Genomic DNA, 24,110 nt, shown 5'->3' on the forward strand with positions numbered 1-24,110 from the left:
ACGCCCAGGATAATAAGGTATAATTATACCAAGTTTCATCGAAATCGAACCGTTAGTTTTCACGTGATGTCTTCACATACAGACAGACAGACAGACAGACAAAAATTTTTTTAATCACATATTTGGGTTTGATATCGATCCAGTAACACCCCCTGCTATTTATTTTTTCAATATTTTTAATGTACAGAATTGACCCTTTTACAGATTTATTATATTATTTATTTATTATAATTTTTATAAGCCAGCGCCCAGCAACCCTTATTTGCGGCCGGATTTAATTAGGCAACCATATATGATAATAAATAGAAAAAAATTAGCTTTAATTTGATATATGATTCAATAATGTGCGTTATGAACGTAAAAATAAATCGAAATCATACCTGTTTGCACCAGGCTGCCAAGATGTTGCGGCCAGGTGAAAAGCGGCAACCGTGATTTTTTAGAATTTTTATATCATTTGACGTGATGTAGACTACATTTTATTCAAAAAACAAGTGAACGAATTTTTTTCCCAAAAATCGATTAGAAAAATTTTAATTAAACATGCTTGCGGCCAAATTTTGACTGGCAACCTAGTCGATATATATTCTCCTAATTATAAATATACATAAAAATTCGGTTTTCAGCAAAAAACCGATGAACGCACTGATCCTGCAGCCGGATCTCGTTCTAAAAGATGCAATACCTATTTTAATATTATGAACACGATTGTAGAACAGTATATTTTATGAATACATAAATATATATGAGCATGTGCCTAAGTATCCAACAGCTATTTTTTATAACCAATTAGGTACGAAAGGGACATAAAACAAAGTGCCTCTCGGAAAGTAATACTTCCACCCTTCTTAAGTAATGTTTCAGGGAGGATTCGAAATATGTACCTATATTACTTACTTTTGAACTGTTGCATAAATTAAAAAGGTATAGGTATATAATAATATAACAACAACAAATTTTGTCTATCTATTAAACCTGATAAAGATCTACTGCCTTATATTTATTAAAATTATTCGAATATCTTATTAAAAAATTTAGGAAAGTGAGTACTAAGGTGCAAGGAAAAATATTCTACTCTATTGTCAATTTTGCCTACTTTCACTAACCTAAGCTTCATTTTATTCTAAATTTATAAATTACCTATGTGTTATTTACAATATCACAATTCTAGTGAATAAATAATAAGTAATACACGTTAAGTGTTTTCTATTTGGGCCTCAAATATATATATTTTCTTTAATAAAAATATATTTTACGAAAAAAACAACGATCCTTTTATTTGTAGTTAACACAAAAAATTAAATTGTAAAGTTGATTTTTAATACTGTTTTCTTTATTCAATAGCAGCCACTAAATTTTATGTTTATCTAGACCTCTGACCTCCTTATACACACCCTATTTAAGGACGCTGTCACAAATCTGCGTTACTCAAATTTAGGTATCTAACGACGTAACTTTGTTCGCGGCAATATCACGCTCACGTAAACATAGCGCATTCCATTTTATAGACCATCTTCATACTTGATATTATTTTTAATTTTTGATATTATGTATTTTTATTGAAATTGATTCCAGAAGATTACTAGGAACTTTAAAAATTCATTTTGTTACTTTTATTAGTAGGTACGATCCTAATAAGTATGTTAGTATATTCAAACAACTTAAAAAAGTGTGACTATTTTACATCATTATTTCATTGAATAATAATCTATGAATTGTATACAATATCAAAGCTTTTTAAGAAATGTAGAATTATTATCATACATATGATGTTACCGGCACTGTATTAAATCCGGCATTGTATACAATTCTTAGTAAATGTATGTTATTCCGAAAAATAGTCGGAATGAAATAAATTATAGGTATTCGTCACATAACACATTACCTAGGATACTCTTAAATCTGAACTTTTCCTACGTAGCAAACACATTTGCAAGTGTGGGTAGTTTTTGGGGTAGCTATTAACCAATATGAGGTCAAAACTAATTTCCAAGATGGCGCCGACGAAAATTTTACATCTTTTCGTCATGGGTGTCATTTTCAAGGTTTTGGAGTAGCTCTTAACAAATATGAGGTCAAAACTAAAATCCAAGATGGCGCCGACGAAAATTTGACTTTTTTTCGTGATGGGTGTCATTTTCATGGTTTTTGGGGTAGCTATTAACGAATATGAGGTTAAAACCAAAATCCAAGATGGCGCCGACGAAAATTTGACTTTTATCGTGATGGGTGTCATTTTCATGGTTTTTGGGGTAGCTATTAACGAATATGAGGTTAAAACCAAAATCCAAGATGGCGCCGACGAAAATTTGACATCTTTTCGTCATAGGTGTAATTTTCTTAATAATAAAGAAGTAAACTAAAATAAAATAACAGATTTTCGTCGGCGCCATCGTGGATTTTATTTTTGACCTCATATTGGTTAATAGCTACCCCAAAAACCATGAAAATGACACCCATGACGAAAAGATGTAAAATTTTCGTCGGCGCCATCTTGGATTTTATTTTTGACCTCATATTGGTTAATAGCTACCCCAAAAACCATGAAAATGACACCCATGACGAAAAGATGAAAAATTTTCGTCGGCGCCATCTTGGATTTTAGTTTTGACCTCATATTAGTTATTAGCTACCCCAAAAACCATGAAAATGACACCCATGACGAAAAGATGTCAAATTTTCACCGGCGCCATCTTGGATTTTAGTTCTGACCTCATATTGCGTAATATCCACCCCAAAAACCATGAAAATGACACCCATCACGGAAAGATGTAAAATTTTCGTCGGCGCCATCTTGGATTTTATTTTTGACCTCATATTGGCTAATAGCTACCCCAAAAACCATGAAAATGACACCCATGACGAAAAGATGTAAAATTTTCGTCGGCGCCATCTTGGATTTTAGTTTTGACCTCATATTAGTTAATAGCTACCCCAAAAACCATGAAAATGACACCCATCACGGAAAGATGTAAAATTTTCGTCGGCGCCATCTTGGATTTTATTTTTGACCTCATATTGGCTAATAGCTACCCCAAAAACCATGAAAATGACACCCATGACGAAAAGATGTAAAATTTTCGTCGGCGCCATCTTGGATTTTAGTTTTGACCTCATATTAGTTAATAGCTACCCCAAAAACCATGAAAATGACACCCATGATGAAAAGATGTAAAATTTTCGTCGGCGCCATCTTGGATTTTATTTTTGACCTCATATTGGTTAATAGCTACCCCAAAAACCATGAAAATGACACCCATGACGAAAAGATGGCAAATTTTCGTCGGCGCCATTTTGGATTTAAGTTTTGTCAAATTGCTTTACCCCACCAATCCGTTCAACAACCCATAAAAAAAGAGGATCTCAGTCAACATAATTTTTAAAACATAATTTTAAATTACAAATAACTGGAATATGAAACTTATACAGTTTACTCTTATAAAGTATCAAATATTTCAAATCACGAAAACGACAGTATACACACAATAATCTTTTTCTAATTCGTTTTTATTTTTGGGACGAGGAGCGATACACCCGTCCTTCCAAGAGCGCTTCTGAGCGCGGTCTGACGACCCGCGAGAGCAAAATGTATGAAGAAATCGACAAGTATTTTTAATTTAGCTTATAATTGAAATAAAATTTTGATTTAGATACAAAAAAATTATCACAATCTATAAAGGACTATATATCCCTCAATAATTTATAGGTAAGAAGATAGATTAGGCTTTTAATTTTCTTAAAAGTGTACCGGTTTAGACCCCATTTTTTTGCATTTTATGCGATCATTGTGCTGGGAAAATCGTATTTCAGTGACAATTTTGTATGACGTCGTACAATTTTTATAAGATGATCGTATAACTGAATATATTATCTTTAAATTAAGATATTACTTTGTTCTCACGTGTAAGTGCTTTGGGTTAAAATTGTACCGTAAAATAGCGGTTTTTGTTAAAAAACTGTTATAGCACCCTTAACCGATGATTTAACCACACAATATCACATTGCCAATGACAGTTAAGATAGTTAAATCTATAATATTTTGTAATAAATATTATGTTATTTGTAAAAAAATGTGTTTTGAAAAATGTTGATGATAGTAGGTAATTCATACTTGCACAAAATGAAGGTATCATTAATAGGTAAAAGGCAATATAGGATTTAAATATTATTTTTATTTTAATAGTTTATGTTCACAATATTTGTAGTTTAGTGATTTAAATTGGTGGTTATTTTTACACAACAAATATAAACGATAAAAAATTGCGAAGAAATTGTTCCATTCCATTCCGACCTAAGCTTAAACTATATCTATACAATGTTATGAATTAATGAATTATGATACATAATACTATGAATTATATATTATACACAACAAATTAATTATCTACAAACAGTTAATTACTATTTCTATTTGTATTGTCATTGGCAACCGGTACCGTAATAGGAAATTTCGTCTCTCCTAAATAAATAATAACAAGAACTTTGTCTATAATTTCACTACCTTATCATAAGTACTTTGTATAATTTGTATTTTATTATACAAATTGCATAGAAAAATACTGTTGAAACATTTTTCTCAACGAAACATCTAAAATAAAACGGCTAGGTACACAAATGAAAACCATCTCTTATAAAAACCTGTAATTATTCAAATTGAAATTTAATAATATTATAATATCACAAATGCAGGCGAATATTATGCTTTTTATATTATTTATTTTAATATAAATTGATTACAGCATCGGGTAATACCGGTATCGATTTTACTTACTAAGCATCTATATATTTACAAGTATACGTCAAATCGTTCAACTTTTGCTAAACAACTTCTACGGCTATTTCGATAATTCATTCTAAAGCAAAGTTTTCATTTTCAATAATGAATCTAGCCGGGTTATATAAATGCTATACAGAAAAGCTAACTTTTAATTCAACGTCCTATATTTAAGAAGTGGTAACCGATCTGGGTCACCACGTCTTGATACTCAGGTGTTTTCGTCGGAGGAGTCGTCTGACGATGAGCTGGTGAGAACGTTGGACGTGAGGGTGTGTTGTCGGCTGAAGGTCTCGCGGGGAAGGCTCTGTTGACCGAGCGCAAGACGGCGAACACCCATGCGCTCGCTCTCTGGTAGAGATTTGCTGCATTTCTCTTTGGTTATCGCATCCCGTGACAGTGAACTGAAATCGATACAAAAAAAATTGAGGCTCTATCCTGCTAAAAATCCACCTATTTGTGTAGTCAGTATTTTAAAATCATTACTGTAGTCTTTACTATACTGTCTGTATAATTTTGTAATAGAGTCTAGAGATCATTCCAAAGTTGGCTGTTTCGATTTCATTAATAGATAATAATGAGTTTGACTTATTTTTACCAGATTGGATTGATTTGCCGCACACAAAATCAGTATAGATTTAACCACTAAGGTTTGCCGAGAAATGTGACAAAAGTGACATAATCGAGCTTATAATTCTAGTTAAACCTTACCCCGTAAGTTCTAACATCGATCCTCGTCGACACTGCCCTCTATGTGGGCCCTGCATGATGCTCGCAGGTCTTGACGACGCGCCCAACGGATCGGAATGAGCTACGTCCTCCATAAGAAGCACCGTTGGTCCTCCCAAGCTCGTGCTCCTCTTTGACAGTAGACTAGGGCCTTGCTTTGCTAGCCCACTTATGTCACCTCTACTCGAAGACGTGTCCCCTTTGCTCGACTCCGCTTTACCCTCAGAATCTGACATCACAGGAATTTCACTCCCACCTTGCGTGGAACTAGAGCTCTCTCTTCGGAACAAACCTATGATAGATTTCGGATGTTTTGGCTTCTCTATACCACCTGAGTGATAGTTGAATGAGGGGTAGGGGAAAGAAAAAGAAATAAATAAGTTTTAAAAATTAACAACTAATAAGTTAGGGTATCATGTCTACATTGCTTCTGTTGAGCTGTGAGCAAAAATTGTAGACGTTGAAAGGATAAAATGTGCAATAAGGCATGTTGTGCTCATATTATGCAGTTAATATTAAAATAAAAAATAATTCAAGGGGTATAGGTTATACAACTGCTAACTTTAGGTCAAAATGCTACTCGCGCAGAATTCGTTAAGTCGTAAGTAGAGCGTTTTCTTTTTAAAGTTAAACGTGTATAATAAAGAACTTATTAGGTACTAGATAACCGTTTGTCTTTGCATTTTTGCGATTTAATAGTTAGCAAGCTTTTTTTTTTAATATCATCAATCCATCGTCATTTAACCATATTATTTAATAAGCAATTTAAATAGATTGAAAGTCCAAAAAATTCCATATTCAACATCAAAAATATGAATCCGCTAATAACATTGATTAAGTAGGTACCTAAAAATGTAGCGGAGGGTGAGCTATAAGCCAAGTATTCCTTGTTAGACGCCCAAGAGGGGAACTCGAATTGTTTGAGGGCACTGGCCTCCGTATCTTCCCGTTTCCATGGCAACATGGTCTCCGTAGCCGTTGGGGTCGCAACGCGCGCTTGCTCAGCTACCGTCATGTATGTATCTGAAATTACGATTTATTAATTGTGTATGACAAATTGAGAATTCCCAATAAAAGATCATTTATAATAAATAAGAATGATCTAATGCTAAACAGTACCTTTCTAGGGATAGAGCTTACGAATTAATGATTCGGAGATACAACTTTTTTTTGTATTATTATGAAGCAAGTTAAAATGTTAATTACCGTTATCATCGGACATTCTCCTTTCATCTTCTTCGAGTATATCCTCATTTGGTACTAAAAGAAAATTTTCCAATGAAAATTAGCAACTTACTATGAATTTGTAAATATTATTTTGTGTGAATGGGCATGCGGCTAATGTTAGTTCCCATTGCTATATTTAAACCTGGCAAATTATCAAAAGATGCAGTTCTACATCTATGTGATACCAAGATGGCAGTCGTTTATTGATGAAATGGTGCCATTAATAGTTACGTTATGCAATATTAGTAATTACGCTAATTATAAATAACATAACATATACTTACGATACGAATAGGTAACACATAAGCTATAACTCATAAAATATATGTATATACATAAACTACAATAAATAAAAATCAATAGGTACATATAAACGCGACAAGATCAACATTGACAACTAAATACGTAAAGTGAATTAGAAAAAATAATAAGACATATGCGAACAAAACATCTGATAAGCTGGTGGTGCTATCTACGTTGGTCTCCATTAACACATACCGAAGTTGTACGTGGATCTGTCTCTTCTCCACGGTAAAGACTTTTCGACAGCCGTTGGTAGTATCTCTTCTGGTGTTTTAGCATACTGCTTAACGATCCGCGCTTTCAACGGATTGAATCCGGGCAAATTTGCCAACTGGTTCAGTAACGAACTACTGTTTTCTTTATGCGAAGATGTTGGACTTATTTGTTTATACCCGGCTGATTCAATTCGGTAGCCAGTTGATGATTTTATCAGGAATTTTCGGTGCCACATGAAATTTGCCAGAAGGGAAGAAACCGACAATCAAACATAAATTATATAAAAACAAGCGGAAAGAGCAAGAAAATATACTAGGTTGAAAACTGGCTACTGTTACTATTTCTAGATATTTTAAAGATAAAAAAGATTGAAGTATAGTTAACGTAGCTAACTTAATTAGAAAATAAAACATTTTTAGGAAGCAAGCTGTCGAGCGTAATTAAAACAAAACCTAAATAAATTTAACATTTCAAAGAAATCCATAAAAGTCTGTTTATTTAGAAATGAAGAAAACAACAACTTCACACATGCAGGAAGATATTAGATGACCAAATAAAATCTTCTGTAGTATAATTAATAATTTTGTTTATGTACATACCAATTCACACTATCCATTAGTATTTTATAATTTTAGTATTGTTAAGAAAATGAATGAAAAACCGACAAACATTTGTTTACAACATCAATTAAATCGAATTTGAACTTGCGAAATAAGAACGAGCTCAATTCTCGTTTTTATAGTGTCATTCGAAAGTAGAGCAAAAAGAGAAAAAGGGAGATTTTAAATACGCATTATTAATTCCCTAAAAAAAGTTATCAATTCTATTACGCACTATAAGATAAACAGCTAAATATCGTCAATTAGACATTATTATAACCGTTTTTGCTCTATATTCAGAATAAACTATTGTGAGAGCAATGTTCAAATTCAAAAAGGGATCACACAAACATGCAGAATACCTACGTGGAGATTTGGCAGTGAAGGTAATACCACCATCATCATTTTCCCGCCTTGGCGTCTCCTCATCCTCTTGCAAAACCTCATCTATATAATCTGTGGAAAAAAGTTATGGTTTACGTAATTTATCATATTACGGTATACTTAATACAGTGTAAAAATATCGCTTTATCTGTTTTACTTATACCTAAGTGTGGGCAGCACATGCATTAAAATTAAAAATAGCAGCGTAATAACTTAAAATAGTCTCATTTATAGAAATGTTTCGTAATATAAGAAGAGTTGTCTCTATACGAGTGACACAGAAGCACAACAGTTTCGCAAATAATAAATAGATAGTATAAAATAAAAAAATATACCAAAAACCCACGCTTGCATGCGACTGACACTCGTGATATTAGTAAGTAATTTATTTAAGTACCTAATCTATAATACTTTTTTTTACCGTGCGTGAACTGTTTTGCCGAACCATTTTGCTGGAATTCTGGGAAGGAGACATGGTTTTTGCCATCCTGAAAAACAAATTATAACTACTTATAATTTCATGAAAAACGGCCAATATTTAAAATTATTTATTCGGTATTATAAAATGTGTTTATTGCATAAAAGGCAAATTACATACATATATTCCGTCATGAATATATATACCTAATTGCCTAGGTATAATACAGCGCGAAAAATATTCATGATATTTGCATAAAAACCAATGCTATGTATAAAAGAAGAGTCCTCGTAAATGAGACCTACTGTCATATTTGGCTGAACTCCAAATCATTATTTATGCCAATCGATCTTAGGTAATTCAGAATTCTCAATACGCATGTACCAACGGATTATGGATGATACGGATTAATATAGCATATTGGAATGCTTGACCGATATTAATCTGGTCAATTTCAAGATTTCCAAATTTTTCCGACTTAGATACATGTTTACTCACACTTCATAGATACCACTCCATTATTATAATTAGTTACTATATCATCTTCTAATCAAATTTACAAGAGTGGAAAATAAAAACTTATTGGTTCTATTACCTGTTTCCCACGCTTACTACGCTTATGGTGGTGCTTTCTATCGCCAACCAGCCTTCTAATGTTCATGTGCGTTTTGTAGTTCACTTGCATTCCTAGATCACGGTCATTTACGGCATGGCGGCTATAACTCAGACGACGATGCTATAAGAAAGTTGTTCCTTTATTCACTGATTCGTAAAGATAAAACGAAATCAAAATATGCCTATATGAGAAAGGAAATTCTTGCAAAGATGTGATGAAGATTTTTCAATTTGAATTTTTCCTTTCAATTGAAGTTAATATATTATATATATTTTTTTGTTTTTTATACAAGTAATTAATTAATCATCATTTACATACCCGTCTATAAGGTTTGCACAATTCTTCAGCAAGAAGGTGATGAATTCTAGCATCTGTTAAATCCTTTTTGGACGGATTATATTCCAGTTCTTGCATATCTATATTCCACGTTGACGAATCTAATTGACTGAAGCTTGGACTGGAAGAATAAGAAAATATGAAACATTCCAAAAAGAAAGAGAAAGAAACATTTAATGGCATGGAATTTTATGGTATCTCAACAGTGTATTTATTTATTTATTTATTAAGGCTCATTAGCAGCTGTACATCGATGAAATTACATAAAAAATACACAAAAAATAAAGAACATGATGGACAACCAATAAAAAATGAGCACTGCATGCACTATAAAAAATACGTTACAACACATTCAATACATTCCAAAATTATTAGTTAATAAATTATAAACAAGTACATACTTAAAAATTAATTCAATTCAAATTATCCACAATCTTAATTCATAAAAAATAATAATCAACTTAGATAATAATTATAATTTAATTTGTATATCGAAACAGTGCATCATTGTCATCATATCAAAGGTAAATTATCCTAATTTATATAATACTAGCGGTCCGCCCCGGCTTCGCCCGTGGTAGGTACATAATATTTACGTTTTCTCTACATAAGAACCATCCTCATACTTCAAGGAATATAATAAAAAAAGAATTATCGAAATCGGTTCAGCCGTTCTCGAGTTATGCGCTTACCAACACATTTTGCGATTCATTTTTATATATAAGAAGACTAGCAGTCCGCCCCGGCTTCGCCCGTGGTACATATTTACGTTTTCTCTACGTAAGAACCATCCTCGTACTTCAAGGAATATAATAAAAAAAGAATTAACGAAATCGGTTCAGCCGTTCTCAAGTTATGCGCTTACCAACACATTTTGCGATTCATTTTTATAATATAAGATTAGTATAATATATGTACTTACCTTCCATTTAAATTAGCATTTGCATAGTTTTTAAATATACCCGACATCGACTCTGCACCGGAAATGTTTCCAATAGTAGACGCATTTCTTTGCATGTACTCTATTGCATCTCGCATGGCCAATTTGGAATAAGTCTCTAGAATCTTTGGCTCCGCGCCCTGTGTACAAATCATTTGTATTCCATAAAAAACACAGTTCTAGGTAATCTCTTAATGGATTCACATGATAAGTAAGCAACTACAGTACGTGTATACGTAGGTATAAAATCGAGATAAAGGGCAAAATTTTAAGTTGAATAATGTATTGGTAGTACATGACTCATTGAATAATTATTTAAACTGCTACGGCTAGTAAAATCTTGTTTTGATTTTGCCACTTATAAAGATAAAAGAAATATCCAAGTATAATCTACATACAACATTGTAATAAATCAATATTATAAGATACAAAAAGAAACTTAAAGTGGCAGAACAACAAAGCTTCGCGAATGGGGTCAAGACTGTCCACAGGAAGTTATCAGTCACGATATCACAAACGTTATTGGAAATTGGTATTTAGAAATAAGTGAAAAGGACCGAAATACAAAAACCGTTAATAAAACAAATAATTTAAGATTTATAAATGAACTTTAAACATTTAGCCCGAAACTGATGAAGTATATTGAAAACAAATACCTGATAATTTCTCAGCAAAAACGGCCTTATGAATCGATTATCGAACCTCTTGAATTTATCACGCATGTGATGATTCCCGTGTTTACCCAAAATATCTTCAATTCCCGCCATGAGATGGTCCATAAACTATAAAATATAAACATTGTAGTACAAGTAACTAGTTTATAAATACTAGAACATGAATCTCATTTACCCTTTCATGTATGCGTTCATTCATAGTAGGCTTTCTTTTCTCGGCCGTCTTAACATTGAGTATCTTTACTAGAGGCTTTATCGTGATCCCTTGTATAAATACAGTGAAATATATAACAGCTATCGTGGTCGTAACGAACATTGGTTGCAGTTTCACCACTTTCGGATCTATTAATAGCACCAGAGCGAATGCCACCGCTCCCCTGAGACCTATATTTTCCGGAAAATAATTAGATATGGATTAGTGCTGGTTATTGAACACACCCAGTTAATACGCTTAGCAGACTCTGGATATATAAGATAATACTTTACAAAACAATTGAAACGATTAAAATACAAATTCATTTAAATATAATCTACCTACTACTACCGATATAATTAACTATTACTTACCTCCATAAGACATGACAAACTTCTCAACCGTATTTAATTTGTGCAGCCTAAACTTATTTGCTACAGCGCTAAATATGTACACACCTAAAACAAGAAAATGATCACAATACCTTATTAATATCAAAAATATTAATACAAAAATAGAGACATCATATATTTTCACCTCACCTATAATACGAAAAACGGAACAGAATACAATTGTCAATAGCACAAACCAAGTATTCCAAACGTGATTATTATTAACAGTTGCAACACCAAGGAACATGAATATGATAGTCTCTGAGGATGATGATAGCATCTTCATTGTATATTTGATTGTGGTGTGAGACTTGTGCGATATATTTGCTTCCACGTAATTTTTCATCGTTATTCCGCAAAAGGTTATCCTAAAAATAGTCAATATGATATTAAGTTCTGCAAAACAGAGTTTATATTTTAAATCAGTTAAATTATATTGAGTTTAAAAATCCCTAATTCCATTATAACGAATGAACTGAGCTACAAAATTAAATTCCCTTGAAAAAGAAGTTCTTAAGTTAATTACTGACAAACTTCAGAAATAAAGTGAAATAAGATTGCAAAGTTTGAAGGAGCTTTGTAGTAATACGGTATAAAGTATTTTATCTCGTTTTTTGCTTCGTAATCGTGTAAAAAGGAAAAGAAAACTTACGCCAGGATTCCACTCATGTGGAACATTTCAGCATTCAAGTATGCAAGATATGCCATCACAAAGATGAATATCGGCTCTATCACTCTCACTTCATGTGTGAACCTTGTAACAAGGCCTGTAGCAAAACCCCAAACTACTCCAATACACGTACCACCAAAAGCTACCACTATAAAAGACGCAAAGCCTGCGAGGAAGTCAGTGTACATTAGATTCGATGCCCCCATTTCTCTACAATGAAATAAAAAAGAATTATTTGGATACCTTTTTTATATTGGATGGCACTCCGCCAAGAATTAGTGCTAAGTAGGAGCTAATATAAATATTCTATTATCTAATCCATACTATAATATTATAATTGCGAAAGTAACTCTGTCTGTCTGTCTGTTACTCAATCACGCCTTAACTACTGAACCAATTTCCATGAAATTTGGTATAGAGATATTTTGATACCCGAGAAAGGACATAGGATAGGTTTTATCCCGGAAATCCCACGGGAACAGGAACTATGCAGGTTTTTCTTTGACTGCGCGGGCGATGCCGCGGGTGGAAAGCTAGTTAAAAATAAATCAAAAGTAAGGAAAACATACCTACACTTATATCTTATTCAATGTCGATTTTACCAATGTCAATTTTTTCCCTCATTTTTTATTACTTTTATATTTGATTATACTAAAAGCATTCTAATTTTTATTGAAATGGGCTTTTATTATATTACGACAATCCTTCAGAAGAGATAGGAATTGTTGGCAAATGGATGATAAATTAATAGGAAGGGTCTGTGTTGATCCAAAATACAAACTTTTGTTCAATTAATTTTTTTCTTACTTTCAATATCATTTTCAAGGTCTGATATTTAATCGTTCATACATATAGAAGAACTTTGAAAATACATTTCACATTCATTAAAAAACCATGCAAAGATTACGAAATGATATGGGTACATACGTGTAAGCTTCAAACATGTGATAAAGAACAACAGTAACGGCATCATTTAGAAGAGATTCCCCAAACACTACTATGTACAATATTTCATCTACGTGAATCTCTTCAAAAACCGCTAGAACTGCCACCGGGTCCACAGCCGATATTAAAGCCCCGAATAATAACATGTCCAAAAGGGGAGTTGGAAACGCGAACATGCCTGTCTGGCCACAAGCCCACAACGACAACCCTATAAACATTCGAATTCGAATAAAATGACAGTGAAAACTATAACCGAATTTGAAAAAATAACATTGTCGTACTTACCAATGGTTAAAGTATTAAAAACTGTTCCAACAACTGCAAACAGCAGTATAGTTCCAAGATGGTCAAAGAATAACCTGTTAGGCATGAAGTATCCTGCGTCCAAAATAATAGGAGGCAGCATATACAGAAAAAATGTATCAGGCGTTAGAGGTTGCACATGAACACTATGTGTGCTTAATAGCAAAGCGCCTATAAGTACTCCTACAAAGATAAGAAGGCAGGACTCCGGAAAAATCTTCGAAAATCTGGGAGCCATGTGAAATCCTGCAACCAAAGATAATGTATTATGAAACCTTCTTTATTTTTTAAATGTATAAGCTGACATTTCCTGCATGTCTGTGGCTATTTTATGTGTTATGATTTTAATATGACAAACAAAAAATCCAAAAAAAATTACGATAAATTTTCTAGTTGTAAATATTAGTTTAGTGTTTTGAATCCTTTATTATTTTATAATGGCAGAGAGGAAAAAATCTCCAAACAAAATAAGAAATCACATAGCGAAATCCTATACGAGTATTTATGATATTTTTGTACAAACACGTGAAAATGAAACTTGCTATTCAAAACCTAAACAGGTATCAAACTTTCAAGAAATTTTTAATGATCCCCATAGAAAATATTCAGAAATACGCGAGTCGTATACATTTGATAATACTCCATACGTTACTAGCGAAAAATATCATGCTCTCAATAAAAGATCGAGCGACAAATCAATTGTTCGTTCAACTAGCACTCTCTTTTACGATCTAGATAATTTAGCAAAACGACATTCATATCATTGTGGCTCGGATGTAAAAATATCTACTAATAATATCGTTAATTTGGTTCAAGACTGTAAAAGTAATGGGTTTGATACAAAATCAGATGCAATAGGACAAGAATGTGCTACAGATATACAAACAGGAATAAATGCAAAAGACAGTGTAGCAATCATTACAAAAAAAGTAAAAAAGTCACCAAATGCATCTCTTATCTCATCTGAAATATATCTTAAAGATAATGGATGTATTGATAAGAATATTAAGTTTAATGAAAAACAGCAGAAGTTTTGGTCATATGCTAAGTATCGTACTGAGTACACTAAACCTATTCCTGAAGAAAAGAAAACTAAGAGAACGGATCGTGGTAAACGCACTGAAGATCCATGCCCATGTCAATTATTTTCATATGCCTGCCCATGCACTGATAACAAATCATTAACTAAACTAGCCGGTAATAGTAAAACTATCACTGTAGCTAATCAAGTGGTTAGTGCTATGAAAGTGGGCTCGTACCAAAAAGAAAAAGTGAAGTCAGATATTGCTGTAACTTTAGCGGACAAAGAAACAAGTGCGAGAGCAAGCAATATACACGTAGAGTATGAATCAACTAATAAACACGATGAGGGAATAAAGCGCGTTTCAAAACAAAATGGGTCAAACAACACTTGTAACGAAATTAAATCTAATAATAGTGGCAAATACAGATGTAAAAAACCTCGGCAATACTTATGTCCAAATTGTAATGAGAAAGTTGAAATCGTAACTATAAGTGAGCAAGAAGAAAGTTTAAATCTAAATCTCTCGCCTATCCATCGAACGCAAGAAAATTTCAGTCCAGCTCAGTATTCTTATGTCAGTAACATGAGCCAAAAAAGTAAACCTATAGCAGATAAAGATAGTTGCAAACATGAACCACCTTGTGAACTTGTTCCTGTCTGTCAAATTCTTCCTTGCGAACAAGTATATAGTAATTCTACCAAATGTTTTAATAACCCACCAAAACTAAAGAATATGCCAAGAACAATTAAAGTCACCAAAGCTTGCCGACACCATCCACCATGCACTGTCGCACCTTCCTGTCAAAGGCTTAATGTATTAAAAAACAATTGTGAATACATTCCTCCCTGCCTTCACCGACCACGCTGCATCAATCTACCTTTATGTGTTCCTTTTTCCAAAACCCTGAACTACGATGAACTTATAAACAAAACTGCTAATGAAGAAGACAATAATTTAGAATATCCTGTTTATACTCCAACTAAATACGTTCCCACACATCAGCATGATTCACTTAACAGCGACTTGGAACATCGTCATCACTTTCACACAACTCAGAATACATGTGAATATATGAATGAGTATGAACCAAGATATTTTTTTGCACCTCAAATGAATTATACTTCGCCATCACGATCTCCTTATCAAATGCCATCTACAATGCCATGCGATTTCCCAAAATCAAATAAATACTGTCAATACGAATGCACATATTCCAAGAGAAATAGAATAGAAGAACCTGGAGATAATGTTGGTGGTGATGCCATAATTTATATCAGAGACGTTGGCTGTCAGTTTAGAAATAAACATAATTCACAAGATAATTCACTGTTGCACTCAAAAGCGTATAATGCTTCATTTGATGAAAATCATTCAAAAACTAGCAACTTTTATTCGAACTATCACACATTGCGATATGAGGATAAATTTACTAATCCTTTATCATGTGGAGATCATTCCATGTCTACAGTATCAACAAGTTCTATTGAAATTGATATTCATTGCCCCTCCCACGGGAAAGGTTCCAAAAAAATTAGTGATACTAAGCCGATAACGGGGTTTGAACCGAGACAATCACCCGTTATTGCGAATTGCTTTTTGGAGGATCCTATCTTAAACTTGTGTGTTTCCAAAAGCAACAATTTAAGTAAAAAACTACGTCATAAATCACGAAAATGGTCACACACACACCCAGTGTGCTCTCGTAATAGTTTTCTCAGAAATAAATGCAAGAAAGTATTTTCTGTGAGACGACGGGGAAAATCTCGACTTAGTTATCAAAGTATTTTCAACTTAAGCTCAGCGAAGCCTTCATCTCACAAAAATACGTTGTAGTTCTTTTATTTGTTGTTATATTTATATATTTTGTTATTATGATAAAAAAATATATAACCGTTTGTTTGAAAGTGAAGTTTTATTACTACCTACCTTTCCCTCATTAACTAGAAAATAGATGTAATTTATAGACTATTTTTTGTATTTAACACTAGAGAAGAAAAGCTCAGTTAATAGCGCATGCAATTTTCCAATACAACATTTCTATTTCGATATGGCATTTAATAATATGTTTATGATCGGGAATAAACTTTACTGCAATGTAGTTCGAACCAAAGAGGATTTCTCAACACATAGAGTAACTGGCTTGTGTCGTAACGAATCTAATAATAAACTTCAGTGAGCAGAAACAGAGCTTTCATCATGAATATGCACATTGAAGTTATACCCGGCTCGGCGAATGATGATCCGTATGACAGTTCGTCTTAGTGATTGCTCGTATGATGGGTCGTGTGATCGTGTCGATACTTTACTATTTTATAGGCAAAGGCGTGGTTTGCATTCAGCCACGTCGGTAAACATAAAACTGAATTTTTAACTAAAATTTTTAACGTCTATTATGTTGTTGTTGTATTAATTTAAGTTTTTTAGCATAGATTAAGTAGGTAAGTAAAACGAAAGTTTTCCAAAACATAAAAATGCACCTTATCATTTTCACGTAATTTTTAACCCGTTTAACACAGTGTATATTATTTTACCAAGAAAATGGAAGCCCCCCATTTAATTTGTCTAAAAAACTTATATTATCATAGATAAGTAAATTAACATTTTTTTAGATATAACCATGATATAACCATACTATTTGGTCGGTTTGTCACAACGTAAATTAATGTAAAATTATATACTTTTACTTCTGTCTTACTCTTTGACTTTGAGTCAATCTAAATAAATATTGTTTTACAGCCAATAAAATGCTGACATTATTGGAAAAAGCTTGCAGTGAAGTCACTCCGGATAATTGGAGGGAATTCGTAGAATATACTAAAAAACTTTGCTACGATGATTGGGATCGAGATGTGCGATACGACACCATTGTAGATCAACCGCTATTAATAAACGTAGGCGACAGCAGTTGCAGTTCTGATTCTGAATTAGAGGCACAAGCACTGATTTCATCAGATTTAAATAAAAATAATCGTTAAACAGCTTTTGTTTTAATTCATTTTGTCCTATAGTTATTATTTTTTTAATTTTCTTGAGTATGCAATTGTTGTATGCTGCGATCTTCTGTTCCACTCAATAGTGAATGAACTAAAGCTTAAGCATGGAAAAAATGTGAACTCGTTTCCATTATCGAAATTTGTTAATCGATACTTCCGCACTAGTCGATAAATGCCAACGATGTACGTTTTGTAGTAACGTAAAGTCAGATTGATATAATTGCTCGTAAATGTTAAGAATTGTTATAATTCCAACGGAATATCATTGTAAGGGCATAAAGCTACGTAAAAATTAATAAATGCTATTTTTAGACGCCTCCAATAACTTTCTAATTTAATGGTGACGCCATTACAAGTTTGTCTCTTGAGAACTACTGTCAGTGTCATAGGGATCATCATTCGCCGAGCCGGTATAGTAATTCTCCTATTCAGTGTTGCCAACGTAGGCGAATTTTCGCCATTTAGGCTACTCAGAACGAGAATCGGCGACGAAAAAATCTAAAAGGCGACTGGTCGCCGATTAGGCTACTCTAGGGAAAAATTTTTGAAGTCAAACTTCTTTATCGGGGTTAGAAAAAAATTTAGATTTTAAATAGAACGTTTTTATCGGGACAGGTCACGCCGCACGGTTATTATTATTATAATTTAATATAATAAAAAAAAAATACTTAATTGTACTTTTTTTGGACGGATTTTCTGGAAATTTAATTCTATTACCACAAATTTATGCCCTCGACTTCACTTTTACTAACTCATTTTGAAACTAGATTATACGTCGTTTAAAATGATGGCCTAATATAAACAAATTGTACATGTTAGGTCTATTATATAAACAAATTAAAAAAAATGTGTGCGTGTACTAGTGTACACACGTAAGAAGTGAAACTTCTTTATGACCTTATTTTTCAAAAAATAATTTACTATATGCAACTTTACAGAAATACGTCGAATCACGCGTGGTAGGGATAAGAAAAAGATGGCGCGTAACGGAAAAATGTCACGCGTAACGAAAAAATGTCACACTAAATTTTTTTCCAACCCCGATAAAGAAGTTTCACTTCAAAAATAAAAAAAAATATGTAGTTTTTAAAATGTTAACGTTCATTTCAATAAGAGAGTTCATGTCCTAGAATCGGACACAGGCCGTTTTTGGAATTTATGGTCGAAGCTTTACGCAGACGCCAGATATTAGTAAAATTATTTGACTCCCGTCTATTTTGACGTTGTATTTCAATTAACCGATTAATTTACTAGTACTTGGCTTATGTCTATTTATCACACTGGAACATATTATAAACTAGCTGCGCTCCGCGGTTTCACCCCCGTGGCTCCGCTCCTGTTAGTGTTAGGCTTTAGCGTGATGATATATAGCCTATAGCCTTCCTCGATGAATGGGCTATCTACCACCGAAAGAATTTTTCAAATAGGACCAGTAGTTTCTGAGATAAGCGCGTTCAAACAAACAAACTCTTCAGCTTTATAATATAAGTAAGTATAGATAAATTGATGAAAACTACATTTTATTTTATTCATATTGATATTTTGGTGTTTGGGCTACTTTAGGCTACTACAACTGAAATTCGGCGATATTAGGCTACTTCATGCATGAAAAACGGCGACATTAGGGCCAGTTCTGTTGGCAACACTGCTCCTATTAACAAATGTCGAAGTAATATCAAACCTCACTGTTGATATGTTCATGTTGTTATCGTTGTGGAATTTGTTTTACTAGAACTTGTATGCTATATATTATGAAATGTATATTAAAGTCCCTAATTAGTTTGAACTAACTACGAACACGCATTACATCAACGACGTCATATCAGTACATAACTATAGCACATCTACGAAAGACTAAATTTAGTAAACAAAAAAACATGTTTGAACATAAAAAGCTCTTACCAATTTTAGCGAGGCTGGCAAAAAATATCCATACACCAATAAGGAACGGTGTTTCAACGCGATGGAATTCGAACGCGGCTATCACCAGTGTACTCTCCTTTTTGGGTTCTTGAGTGACCGGTAATTCAGTTGTGGTCTCCTGCTTCTGTTGGAGCTGGGTGCCCGGCGGCTCCCCAGGTAGGGGTGCCACAGGACCCATGGGGCCAAAACCGAGTCCCGGATACGTTGAGATCCCATCGACTGCTATGGACGGACTTGCTTTTGTGGTGCTCTGGGGAACAGGTGTTTTTATTGGTTGAATATTGTTCACGTAAAAATATTCGTTGTAAACAGTAATATGGGCAAGGAAATTAAAAAATAACATTGGGCTAATTGGGTCGGTTGAGTTAAAAATAATCTTGGTATTTTTAAGATAATGTGTCCACTTAAATGCATAAGCACAGTTATCGTATTTTAAATGATATATATTACGTATTATTCGCGTGAAGTCTATCAAAAACAAATCCTTATCATTAGGTCATTATGGTTTTCAACAAATCAAGACAAGGTTCACAATTATACTGGTTTAAAAGTCTCAATATTTGTATATATTATAATTATGTATTTTTTATGGGAGACCAGCCCCCCCTATCATACCACGTATCTACAGCTTACGTCAATCTCATACATTCGTAGTCTATTCTATTGAACGCTACGCTAACAGAAAGCCACTTGACTAGGGGGCCTGGATAATTATAAGTCTACATACATAAATAAACCTTTTTAAATATTAAATGTCTTGCAACTTTGAATCGCAGACAACAAAGGTACCTATGTATAAAATAAAGTCTGCGGGATGCTGAGCGAATATAACAATCCTCTATAAACCGGATTACTATCTAATCCTGTGTCAGCACTCAGCATGTTACGGGAATAGTCTCCGAAATATTTCTGTTGTACTGGCTTACGTAGAATATTTGTTAGATAAAAATTGGTTCGAGGAAGTGCAATTATTTATTTATTTTACAAACTAATCATGATAAATGTAAGAAAATAATATTTGTTTACGATTCCAGTAGTGTGATAAATTATTGCGAACTAAAAATAACCTACAATGACTGAATTAAGATTGATGATATTGGTTATAAAAGTGTTATGTAAGTACATATATGTATAAAACATAAACTCTACATTTTTCGAACACTTCGAAAATGAGCATGTTCATACGACATGATACATGATGAATAAAAATAACCAACTCAATAAGAGCCTATTTCTTAACTTATTTCATATTACGTCTATCTTTTATATTAAATACAATAAAATTTGGATTAGATGTTCTCTCTCTGTCGAGAAGGCAATCGCGTTGCGCTATTGCTGAATTCTTGCCAGCCACAAGCCATTGAAGGTTCATCTTGACCTTTGGCCGGACATTCTTTGTTCTAGAACTTTCTTGAACATTCAACTTATAATGGACGTTTATATTTTTGTGAGAGTAAATGAAATTATAGACGACAATAGGAATTATAATTGAAGTCCGTAATTCACTACATAGACCTCTATGCAAACATGGAAACATTATTTTAAATAGATTTAAGTTTTCTTTATTTAACATAAAATGCCTAAACTATATAACTATCGTCTATCCTATCATTGAGTTACCTAAGTACCTATACGGAATAACTGCAAGAATATTATCCTTTAATATTTAAAAACTGCTTGTTTATTTCTAAATCTCACAGAAAAGAACATGAAAAGCATCTTAATATATTCCAATACACTAGTGTATTCAGATAAGAAAACGTAGAAGAAAATTCTCTTTAGTTATTTATAAATATGCGCAGACCAATAAAATACGAATATGGCATCCATTTTCTCAGCCATAAAGTTATTCATATAAACATTTTGTTTATACCGTCACTTCAATAATCGATTATATTCTTGCAAGGTCAACACAACCATGAAAACACGTGCAGTATTTTACTTGCATGAATATTTCGCTTTAAATATTTGTAAGCAAAAATTGTTAGCTTACATTTTGCTGTGTTCGCACAACGAGAGGAATTGAACTAAAATAATTCTTATTTAACAAGACAATTGAAGCTTTCTTGTAGCAGTAGTCAGCAGATGAGTATTACAATAATTTTTAATAGTTGTAGATTAGATCCTTGAGTAAGTCTTTTACTCAAGACTTGCTCTAGTCAAAATCGTATATCGATAAAAACGAAAACAAAACTAAGATTAAAGAATGTGAAATACGTCTACCCTATATAAAAACAATATGTTCGTATTCTATACATAGAATCACATTTGATTATCTTTCGTATAAAGATTGGTGTATTAATATGGGAGATTTCATTTTATAAAAAGAGTTGTAATTTAATAAAATATTTGTTTGTATATAGATCAAGTACAAAATCAAAAATAATAGTTGCTTATTTAGTTGATTTGTTATAGTACCTGCCTCTACGTTAACTAAATCGAACTTTGCTGAGCTACAAATATAAACTTCTGACTAAGATTTTACTGATACTTAAAATAACAGATTTACGTTGTCGTTTAAAGTTCTACAAACTGTTAGGAAAACGACCGTGAAAAGTAATGAACTATTACGAGAACAAATAAAATAGATTATTTGCTGACTGAATGATAAAATATTTGAAATTCTAACGTTTTCATACTTTAAGATATCGGTAGGCAATATTTTAAAAATGAACCTTACTTTTCAGTTATACATTTATGACATACTTATAATTAATTAACTGAATACTTACTTCGATAGGATTTGAGTTAGCAATTGAGAGAAGAACAGCGGCAGTAAGCAGGCCAAGCGAATGCCTGCACGCCCGCCGGCTCAAATTGACGCCATGCTTTAGCGACGTCATATCTTCTAATCCAAATCACCTCCCACACATTTATTTAAACCAGTTTACTTCTTATTTCTTGTGCATTTTGGTTTATCACAAATATCACTATTTAACTGTTCAGTACTGCGGATAACGGACAAATGTTCTTAGCTCATGCAGGTTAAAAATTCTGTAATTCGCGATGCTGATAAGTTGAAAGCATAGTTAATTTTATGGCTGTACGTCGTATTCTGAAATAATGGATCCTTTGTGAGGTAAATCAACGTTAAATATTGTGCATTAATTTTTATTTAATGTTGAATTTTAATATTATTTTATTCATATTAAATAAAAATTAAACTATAGAGGCATTGTGCAGTTTTATTTAACAATTGAAACTCTACCGGCATCAAATAATACGATTTGCTTTACAAATTCCAACCTAACCCATATAAACATGTGATGTAGGAACGGCTTCTACGATATCGTCACTCATATCGGAGAAACAGTCTACGATATGAATGATCGGAAATTAATTTACTTGAGCGCGAGTAAATGTGTTTTGCTATAAATAACAATATCACTACATAGTATAAAACAAAGTCGCTTTCTCTGTCCCTATGTCCCTTTGTATGCTTAAATCTTTAAAACTACGCAACGGATTTTGATGCGGTTTTTTGTAATAGATTCAAGAGGAAGTTTTACTATAGAATTTGAATGAGGAGGTTTTAGTATATAATTTATTCGGTTTTAGACAAAGCGGGCGAAGCCGCGGGCGGTAAGCTAGTTTAGAATAAAATAATAAACCACAAAATTTTCATGTAGACATTGTAGAAATTATATTCCTTTAAGTTTAATATTGTGTAATTATATTTCGGTAGAACTTATGATAGAGATCGAGCATGATAGAGCTTAATTCATTATTCTTCAATGTACCGATTGATGCTGATTAATTATTAAAATTACTCGCTACCATTTCATAGCTATAGAACATCATTACTTTCAATACCATACCACACTATGGATCACTACCATAGATCACTTTGACTGACGGTATTTTTCACTCTTAAAAAGTTCACGCGTTAAAACTACCTGGCTTTATTAAGACAAATGACTCTTAATAAACGCATCCTTAGGGCATCATAAATAAAATTTCCTTCAAGCGATACAGAATGAACTTCTATCATAAATGTCACGGGAATAATTAATATGTTTCACTATGAAGGAAATTCTACTATCTAGACAAGTATAAGGAGCAAAGACAAATGCCGTCCAATTGGCGCCACGCCGCCCTCGACTCAAGAATGTTAGAGCTCCAGGACATTAGTATTTAGTACATATAGTACTACTAGCTGTGCCCCGCAGTTTTACTCGCATTTCTCCGCTCCTGTTGGTCTTAGCGTGATGATAAGCCTATAGCCATCCTCGATAAATGGGCTATGTAACACCGAAAAATTTTTTTGAAATCGGACCTGTAGTCTGTACTTCCTGAGATTAGCGCGTTCAAACAAACAAACAAAGAAACAAACTCTTCAGCTTTATAATATTATAGTACATATATACACCATGTCTAAGCATTGTAATATCGCTACTACTAATACACAATACGGTAAGTATAAAAGCTATGTGTATTGTAATATCGCCTT

The 24,110-nt window shown here is 32.9% G+C and overlaps 2 protein-coding genes across 2 annotated transcripts; one reads left to right on the forward strand and one right to left on the reverse strand.

Annotated features, from left to right (window-relative positions):
• Nucleotides 1–4,285: 4,285 nt before the first annotated feature.
• Nucleotides 4,286–22,648, reverse strand: Nhe2 (Na[+]/H[+] hydrogen exchanger 2). Its single transcript, XM_090107875.1, has 19 exons — nt 22,393–22,648; nt 19,640–19,910; nt 13,702–13,965; nt 13,399–13,624; nt 12,454–12,681; nt 11,952–12,169; nt 11,784–11,867; nt 11,392–11,600; nt 11,199–11,324; nt 10,525–10,682; nt 9,585–9,723; nt 9,246–9,386; nt 8,630–8,720; nt 8,215–8,304; nt 7,229–7,429; nt 6,710–6,763; nt 6,350–6,526; nt 5,486–5,834; nt 4,286–5,178 (listed from the first exon to the last, which is right to left on the reverse strand). Exons 1-19 carry the CDS (start codon nt 22,501–22,503, stop codon nt 4,986–4,988), a joined length of 3,330 nt encoding a protein of 1,109 aa, XP_089964001.1. The 5' UTR covers nt 22,504–22,648; the 3' UTR covers nt 4,286–4,985.
• LOC149903905 (uncharacterized) lies at nt 14,157–16,577 on the forward strand. The gene has a single exon (XM_090108177.1). It carries the CDS (start codon nt 14,157–14,159, stop codon nt 16,575–16,577), a length of 2,421 nt encoding a protein of 806 aa, XP_089964303.1.
• Nucleotides 22,649–24,110: the final 1,462 nt, after the last annotated feature.

This window comes from Colias eurytheme, chromosome 12, assembly GCF_061535395.1.
Source record: "Colias eurytheme isolate Ceu_HAF_F1 chromosome 12, ilColEury1 Martin Lab GWU primary, whole genome shotgun sequence".
Lineage (NCBI taxonomy): Eukaryota > Metazoa > Arthropoda > Insecta > Lepidoptera > Pieridae > Colias > Colias eurytheme.

Excerpts from the sequence above, each read along its gene's own strand:
- LOC149903905 (XM_090108177.1), top strand. The coding sequence starts at position 14,157 with ATGGCAGAGAGGAAAAAATCTCCAAACAAAATAAGAAATCACATAGCG.
- Nhe2 (XM_090107875.1), bottom strand. The coding sequence starts at position 22,503 with ATGACGTCGCTAAAGCATGGCGTCAATTTGAGCCGGCGGGCGTGCAGG. Across the intron at positions 13,625-13,701 it reads TTTTAATACTTTAACCATTG|GGTTGTCGTTGTGGGCTTGT; the intron begins GTAAGTACGACA and ends GAATGTTTATAG. Across the intron at positions 11,601-11,783 it reads GTTTGTCATGTCTTATGGAG|GTCTCAGGGGAGCGGTGGCA; the intron begins GTAAGTAATAGT and ends CGGAAAATATAG.